Genomic DNA, 9,376 nt, shown 5'->3' on the forward strand with positions numbered 1-9,376 from the left:
CATACCTTAAAAAAACTCGATGTACATGGTGTCAGGCACCTGCAGTTGAAATAACGTGGCAAGAGAGTCTTTACAAATGGAAGGGGAAAAGTATCCTATCAAGACTACAGCATGAGAAATATTTCTGCCTAAAAGGAACATTTTATCTCTCCCACACCATTCATGGTTCATAATGGGAACCTTTTCATTTCTCCTTATAAAAAACTCAAAAAAAACTTTCCGAAAAAAAATTGTAAACATCTCTCTGGTGACACCATCTAGATCTTCAGCCACCTCCTCTCCCACTATCACCACTACAATACGATGAAAAACCAAGTCCCTATCCTTCCTGTGATAGTCCATAAGACTTAGAATTGAATCCCTGCGGACAAAGATCCTTCTCTCTTGTCCAGCTCCCATTAAAATCTTGAGCTCCATTGATCATTTTCGGAGTTGCAGCTAAATCTGAAAGAGCGAAAAAAAAGATTTTGAATCACACGAGATAAAACATTGGGTGGGATGAATAAGCCAGAAAATGCTTTTACTCCAAAAGTGCAAAATGGCTAAGCAAAAGTATCAAGAAGTTGATCTGCCTATTCCAGGAAAGTAATCCAGACATGGGGATCACAAATTGGGAAATCCAGAATATCCAATATTTGCACATTTAAAGAGGGGAATTCATGACACTGCGCCAGACTAAATTAGTTGTGTCGTCACATTAATCCTTTTGTTTCGCAATAGCAACATCAGTCATGACACTTCAAAGAAAACTGACAACTGGTTTGCCTCAAGAGCCCAAAGCGATGCGGACATAACATTGTGAATGGACTATAATCTATATTAGTAGGGATTCTTCTCCCCAGAAAATTATCCGGCACACTCTCGTCACGGGTGGACGTGGTGTATGCACGTACATAATGGAATGCACTGCAAATGGTAGCTAGATTCAACCTTGTCCGCGAACTGAACATACAGTCTGGGTTCCAGGGTGATGTCCCGTATGAAAATACACAGAGGTATGCATGTGAAACCTCACTGAACTCGCCGGTTACAGCAATACCAATAAAGGAAATTATTCTGAAAGTGTCCTTCCCCTTGCTTCCGATTGTCTCGTATTGTAATATTTCTGCGCCTAGGATTGAAATTCAATCAGCCCTTATTTTGATACCGCTGTTTGATCAGTTGTTTCGCCACAAATCAAAGCTGAAAATCATAGCCTGGTACTGCTGGCCACCGTCAGATGGCAGGGTGTTGATACCCCAGGAATTCCTTGATCAACATCGTCCCCGGTGGAAGATGCGTATGGAAATACACTGAACAATACATGTAAAGAATTGAACGGCACGAGGATACCGCGTGTGTTTCATACACAGCATTCACGTCGTTCATATCATTCTTCTTCGCTATCTTCCAAGTTTCATGCAAATTTCTCGCGTTCCTAATAATGGCACCCCCCCCCCCCATCAAAGCCGGAGACTCCAGAGTCTGGCAAGACTCAACTGACAATTCTAGTTATTGTTTTTTGTAGATGATAAACACAAAACCAACCCGTGTGTTTTAATATTAATCAGATCACATGCTCCTGATGGTTTTTGGCCTAGAAAACCACTCAACTTGTGATGTGAATGGATCCCAAAAACAAGAAGGACCAGAGAACATACCAGTCATTGCCACACCTGGCATGTTTCTCATTCTCGGTTGGTTCATGTACACTATCAGCTGCCACCTCTTCTTCATCAGAGCAGTCATCTTCTTCCACATCCTAAAAAGACGCATGTTTTTGAGGTTATATGATTACAATACACACTGAATGTGATCCGAAATAGAAATAGAAATCCCCAAATTCACCCTGAGGTAAGTAATCTACATCGATATGTATCTTGCTGTAACTGTGTTGCTTCATACTCATATACCAGGGATCTCAAAGACCATCCACGCTCCAACACTCACTTTTTGGTTAACTCACATGAATTCCATGATCTCAATTCTGACAAACACCAACTAGATCCCCATAAATCAATCAAAATGTTGCTTGAATCAGATTCTATCTCTATATCATGGTGACCTGCTGCATACAACATGTGCATGTATATATGAATTACAACTACAAAACAGATGAAACTGCTGGATCTGCTCAAGTTAATCATCAAACACTCTGAACGAAATGAATGGTTAGCCATTTAATCTCTAGCTATTCACCAGAACGTTTGCACTCATATAAGTTATGCATGTCTATTTGTACACATAAAATGAAATGGCCAGGGCCATTGTGCTCACCTCATGTGGAGGAAAGATGGATAAAGAGCATGGTATTGTGTCATGTAGTGTTAGGTTTGATGTAGGTCCAAGCAATTACAATTTCCCCAAAATGGCCAATTTACAGTACATTCGACCTCTGTGACCTTGAAAAGTAGGTCAAATCAAAGAAGACCCGGGTGACACATTGAATGGTTGTTAGAATTAGATGTACCTATGATATAAAATTGGTGCCAATCAGGCAAGTAATACTAGGAATAATGGCATTTTGAAGAATTTAGGATTTGGCCCCCTCCCTGGAGGCCAAACGGCAAATCAGATCGCACCAAACTTCGGTACCTGAGACCACCTGACCAAGGGGTACATGTGTACTTAATTTGTGATCAATAGTCATTGCAGTTAAGAAACGTGCCATAGTTACGACCTGACGGCCAATTTACGCCATTTGACCTCTGTGACCTTGACAAGAAGGTCAAATTAAAAACCTGTGTAACATATATTGTATGGCAGTTAGATGTACCCATGATATCAAATTGGTGGCAATCGGGCAAGAAGTTAAGGAATAATCAAATTTTTAAGGTTTTTGGATTTTGCCCCCTGGTGGTCAAGTGGTGAATCATATTGGACCAAACTTCGGTCCCTGAGATTACCTGACTAAGGGGTAAATGTGTACCAAATTTGGGATCAATAGTCATTGCAGTTTAGAAACGTGCCATCGTTACATCCTAACGGCCAATTTACACTATTTGACCTCTGTGACCTTGAAAAGGAGGGCAAATCAAAAACCCGGAGGATATATGATGCACCTTTGCTAGAAGTACCTACCATATTTTTTTCAAAATTTCCCGACTACTATTAAGGGAGATATTGCATATTTTCACTTTTAACGTTTGGCCCCCTGGTGGCCAAACCATGAAACGAATCGGACCGAAACTTGGTCTCCAAGGTGTCATTACATAAGGGTACATGTGTACCAAGTTTCAACTCAATAGCTCTAACAGTTACGAAACGTGCCCTGCTAACGGACGACGGACGACGACGACGACGACGATGACGACGACGACGACGACGACGGACGACGGACGCCACGGTATGGGATAAGCTCACCTCTGCTAAGAGGTGAGCTAAAAATTATGTTTAAACAGCTGTTAGTTTGAAATCTAAACTATTGTTAGGTTGAAATTTAAAAAGATGTTTTTTCACAGTACATTTGTCAAGGTTGGGTATATGCTAGATGTACATTCAGAAATAGCATTATGGACTGGAGTTCAGATATTTCTTACTCTCAACTTACCACATCATCGACTGCAACATCCTTCACCATCAATGACGTATTAGAGGAAATACCGACATCAGTAAGGCTATCTTCGAAACTTGAAAGTTCTTTCCCAGCAAGAAATAACTTCACAGCTGGTGATGAGCTGGATCCTTCAACACAATAAACAGGAGCTGAAAACAAGATTGAAAGTAAATTCAGTTGATAACTGCATGAACATGTCTGGCAATCATTGTTGTCATTGAAAAGATGAAAAGAATAATACTTTTTGAGGTATTACTTTGAACTTCTTCAGCCAGCCAGTTTCCGAAAAAATGCAATACATAGCAATGTGACCCAAGTATTAGCAGGGTGAATGATACAGGTAGTGATAGACATTTTTACTTACCAATACATCATTAGTGACGGAACCGTCGTCTCAATGGGCGATTACCACGAAATGAAATCAATATCTCTTCTTCAGGTTCATCACCAACGTCCTTGAGCTTTTGTAACTGAACCCAAAGGAGAAAGCTGGGACTTAGTAAGCAAGCAAAATGATTTATCAACACAATCGAACTTTTGCAAATCTAACGATATCATTTTCTCTTTGGAAAAAGACAACCATAAAGATTTGTCTGTCTATCATTACTGACTACTGTAAGTGTAATGGCACAAAGTTTGACCACTGAAGCCTCTAAATACTTCTGATACTAAGGCTGAACACAATTTGTTAGGCGAAAACTGGTGTCAAGTAGATATCTCATCAGTTGGCAAACAATGGATACATTGCTTTGCTTTCAAGAAGAATGAAAATCGTGTACCTCTTTCCTCTCTTCTTGAGCGGCTGCTCTCCTCCTCCTTTGTGTTCGAGCCATCCTCAAATTCAACTGCGCTTGTCTTCTATCTGATTCCTAAAATATATTATAAATTGTTCTGTAACGTAAGCAATTAAATGTCGAGTGGTATAGTCCCGAATATGAACACGGTGGATCAACAATGAAAATGAAACGGCCAGGGGCCATTGTGCGCACTGTATAGATTTATCGGTGGTTAGGAATTCATCCTGGTTAAGAAATATTCTACATGTATAGTATATAGGTCAAACCAAAAGTTGGTATGACATGTGATATATCGTTGCTTGGAGTACCTACCATAAAATTATCATTGAAAACAAGTCACTAATAAGCGAGATAATGCACTTTTTACCTTTTTTTGTTTTGGCCTTCTGGTGGCCAAGTCGAGAATTAGATCACATCGAAATTCGGTGTCTGAGGTTATATGACAAAGGGAGTCATGTGCACCAAATTTCAAGTTCATAGCTTTAGCGGTTAAGAAACATGCCATAGTTACACTCAAATGACCAATTTATGCCATTTGACCTCTGTGACCTTGAAAAGTAGGTCAATTCAAACACCTGTATGATATGTAATGTATCTTTGCTGGGAGAACCTACCAAGCAAAATTTTATCGGAAACGAGTCACTCATAAGAGAGAAATCACACTTTTTAGGTTTCCACTTCTGGCCCACTGGTGGCAAAGTCAAGAATCAGATCGGACCGAAACTCGTTGTCAGAGGGTACATGACATAGGGAGTCATGTGTACCAAATTTCAAATTCATAGCTTTAGCGGTTAAGAAACGTGCCATTGTGTTACACTCCATTGGCCAATTCACACCGTTTGACCTCTGTGACCTTGAAAATCAGATCAGACTGAAATTCATTGTCAGAGGTTACATGGTGTAGGGAGTCATGTGTACCAAATTTCAAGTTCATGGCTTTATCGGTTAAGAAACGTGCCATAGTTACACTCAAACGGACAATTTCCGCCATTTGACCTCTGTGATTTTGAAAATTAAGTCAAATCAAAAACCCGGATGATATGTGACCCACAACGACAAAATGAGTCGCATGTCGCGCAGAAGATGAGCGTAAAATGACACCAGGACATAATAGAAGAAATTGATATGCTCCGATTTTACAAAAGGCAGACAATGGTGAAATGAACAACCAGTCTGTCTCAACCTGTCAAGCTCGGAGCGACATGCGACCTGTTTTGTCATGGCGGGTCACATATGTGATGTACTCTTACTAGGAAAACCTACCATAAAAATGTTATCAAAAATGAGTCACTTATAAGAGAGATATCACACTTTTTAGGTTTCCATTTCTGCTCCCCCGGTGACCAAGTCAAAAAATCTGATCCGACCGAAATTCATTGTCAGATGTCACCTAACCTGGGGAGTCCTCTGTACAAAGTTTCAAGTTCATAGCTCTAGTGGTTAAGAAACGTGCCACTGTTTTTAAAACAGAATACAGACAACGACGACGACGACAGACACTGCAATGTTGTATAGACTCCCCTACAGTGAGCCAAAAAGGTAATCTTAAAATAAACAGCTTTTATATGATAAGTAAATGCCATTGATATTTCATTACATGTATTGTAAAGGAGGAGCAAGTCCCTTTCCATTGATGTCTACCACGGATGACTGCACATCATTGTCTTGAAAATGACATGCAGAAATCGAATTTTTCGAAATCGCCTAGGTTTAAGCAGGTTTGAGACATGAACTTCCAAACAAATGACATCTCTCAATGCTTGATTGATCAATTCATCATGTGTTTAATCTCCTTGGTTGCTGTGGTGATCATTGCCTAGGGACATTCCGAAAAACAGAAAGTACAAGATGGTTCAGTTGACAATCGAGCAGCACGTATTCATGGTGGAAACGTTCCTTCAAACATGAAGTTTGGAGGCAACATGAGCAGCCTTCGGAGAAAACTTTTCGGATAGACAAACCGCCAAAAAAAGGCTATCTGGGCCAACGACAAAAAGGACTGTGAACACGGTATGAGCGGAAACCGTAGCAAGGGTAATTCCGGAAGACCATGGATACCCCCAGCATAACACAACATGAAAAGATTGGAACTGCAGTTATCCGTGGGTGCATGGGTGATATGAATATGAAGACATCAATGGAAAGGGCCTGGCTCCTTCTTTATCTTACTTGTAAGATTCATGCCATTAATAATTATCACATAAAAAGCTTTTTGTTTCAGGATTACCTTTTTATTGATCCACCCTGTAGTGCAAGAAGGGGTAGGCACATCCGTTTCCATGGAGATTTAAAGCTGCTTTTCTCGCCAAGGCATGGGCACCTTCCATCCACACTCTCATTAGCAGGATGATACCTGAATTTTAGAGCATTTCAGGGTTCTTGTGGGTGCCAATGGTGCACTTAAGTAAAGGTTGTTGCAACAGAAGATGGCTTTTTAAAGCAATTCCATGGGCTTTTGCTGGACAAGCTACTGAAAATGAGGGCTTTTGACTACAATCGTAGACCTGCCGTGGAGACAGTAATAAGCATCCTTGGCTTGCCAAAACCGGGATAGGCATGTACAGCCCGAGATTGGTTGTGTGGCCACCCCGAGAGTGCATGCTTACCCTTCCTTGATCAGAAGCGAGGCTCTGCAAAAATTCCAAATCTTGAACTGCAAGCAGATTCCTCAAATTACTGTCGGGCAGCGGCTGAAATGAAATGCGTTAATCAAGAAGTTAGTAAAGCAATATAGGGTACATCTTCATTCAACTATTTCAACAAGTGTACCACAGAGTGACAGCGTACTAGGAAACAATCTATGAGCAAGGCAAATTGACTGTTAATTTAAAGTTGCTTGGTCGAGTTGCAGAGGCAATACACGTTATTCATTTCTTTCACTTGAGACTGCACCGTGATCATTAAACTGATGCAGTGATATGATTTGGTGCTTTATTTCTATAGCGGAAGACCACCAAAATAGCTTTTCAGATCGGAGACAAAAATCAAAGGGCACCTACCACTCCCACAGAAAATGTGCTTGCCAACATTATGTACAAGGGGATATGTCCGACAGACACAAAAGGCCTACCTCATTATTCAGGATAACGGCATCCTCGTGATCATCTTTATTCTCATCAGACATAGACATTGGCTCCTAAAGCAAAGACGGATAAAATGAAAAGATAGCTTCTGACAGCCTCATATGATAGCCTGGTGGTCAACACTGCTGGTTATCCCGCAATAGGGCCCAGGTTTGATTCTGGGGAGAACTCAGGATTGATCCTTCAAAAAGACTTAAAACAAAGGTTCCTTGTATCTGGTGTATATACCTGAAAGACCCCACCAAGTGACAAATATGAGCAGCCTGCGTAGACTCTACCTCTTGGCTCTAGCCAAAGTCCGAGTCACGCCACCGCACATTCTGCCTTGAAGGGGGATTACTCCCTAGAGAAAATCACCTCCAAGTGCTCAATGCTGAATCAATTGTTAAATTCCATTCGTCATGAAGAATGATCAACCTCTGGATGAAAGCACTGTTCCTTTAATTTGAACTGCCTTTTAAAAAGGCCTCAAGCAGAATGAAGCTAACCATGTTGAAGTGGGCAATAGGTCCAGCACTGAACTCGAATTATAACTACATATAAATAATGTTGAAGGTTTGTAAAGTGTAAAAAGTTAAAATCTCTCATCATGAACAATGATGAAGACTTGCTTGTTTCAGAATGAATACCTTTGTTGTCCTTCAAAACTTAACTTAGAGCACAGAAGTCATCAACTGTGACAAACGTCGAGCATGACTAATAATACCAATCCAGAAAAAAACAGGGTCGAATACTTACACTCACACTCACAGTGGATGCATTCGATGCATGCAGCACTTCAGTATCAGTGGCAGTTGGCGAACTCGGCAGCAGTCCAGGGATATTTTGAGTGGTAGGCTGGAAAAATGTACATGTTTAGTATGTCAGTCCCAAGGGTGCGGTAATAATTTTGATATAATTGAGGTTCTACTGTACTTGCAATGAGCCTGTTTAATGTTCTTGTCCCTATGAAAACTACTCACTAACATCAAACTAAAACACACAACTGCTTTACCATAAAACAAAGTGAAGTGCAACATCGAAGTCCATCATTGTAGATGGTCGATGAGTACATGGCAACGTGGATCCTACAGGAGAAGCTCAGCCGCATGTTTGTTGCTTCTGCCTAACAAGCGGACAGAAGGTTATAGAAATACTAGTATTCACTTACAAGTCGACTGCGAGAGACTGCTGGTGTTGATGATCCAAGTTGACTACCAGAGGCTGCTGGTGTTGATAACCCAAGGCCAAGTTGACTGCCAGAGGCTGCTGGTGTTGATGACCCATGTTGACTGCCAGAGGCTGCTGGTGTTGATGACCCATGTTGACTGCCAGAGGCTGCTGGTGTTGATAACCCAAGGCCAAGTTGACTGCCAGAGGCTGCTGGTGTTGATGACCCATGTTGACTACCAGCGGCTGCTGGTGTTGATAACCCAAGGCCAAGTTGACTGCCAGAGGCTGCTGGTGTTGATGACCCATGTTGACTACCAGAGGCTGCTGGTGCGATGACCCAAGTCGACTACCAGAGGCTGCTGTCGTTGATGACCTATGATGACTACCAGTGGCTGCTGGTGTTGATAACCCAAGGCCAAGTTGACTGCCAGAGGCTGCTGGTGCGATGACCCAAGTCGACTACCAGAGGCTGCTGGTATTGATGACCGAGGTCGAAATAACTGAAAAAAACAATGAAATACAATTAATGCCAAGATTAATCCCACAAGCAGTTTAAAAAAAGTGGCCATGAAAGTAAAGATACTGGTAATTGTACATGGAGAACTTTTGGTTAAGTCAAGTGCATGGCAATGTGGATTTCAACTCGGGTCAAGTGCCATAATATAAGCTGAAGTTGATTGTTGCCTCTGTCTGACAAGTTGATCGACAGTTCCAGGTTTGATGAGAACAAATACTTACTTACAGACCACTACCAGATGCGCTGCTGGTGTTCAGGACCTAGACTGTGAGTGTGATGACTGAAATCAGAA

General features: G+C 41.4%; 1 protein-coding gene across 1 annotated transcript; it reads right to left on the reverse strand.

Moving 5' to 3' along the window:
* Positions 1–231: 231 nt before the first annotated feature.
* Positions 232–9,136, reverse strand: LOC135499190 (mucin-1-like). Its single transcript, XM_064789854.1, has 9 exons — positions 9,113–9,136; positions 8,566–8,913; positions 8,154–8,252; positions 7,403–7,468; positions 6,939–7,022; positions 4,315–4,404; positions 3,530–3,684; positions 1,641–1,741; positions 232–444 (listed from the first exon to the last, which is right to left on the reverse strand). The coding sequence occupies exons 1-7, from the start codon at positions 9,134–9,136 to the stop codon at positions 3,640–3,642; spliced, it is 756 nt and encodes a 251-aa protein (XP_064645924.1). The 3' UTR covers positions 232–444; positions 1,641–1,741; positions 3,530–3,639.
* Between the last annotated feature and the right edge of the window lie 240 nt (positions 9,137–9,376).

The sequence above is a fragment of the Lineus longissimus genome, chromosome 14 (assembly GCF_910592395.1).
Source record: "Lineus longissimus chromosome 14, tnLinLong1.2, whole genome shotgun sequence".
Classification (NCBI taxonomy): domain Eukaryota; kingdom Metazoa; phylum Nemertea; class Pilidiophora; order Heteronemertea; family Lineidae; genus Lineus; species Lineus longissimus.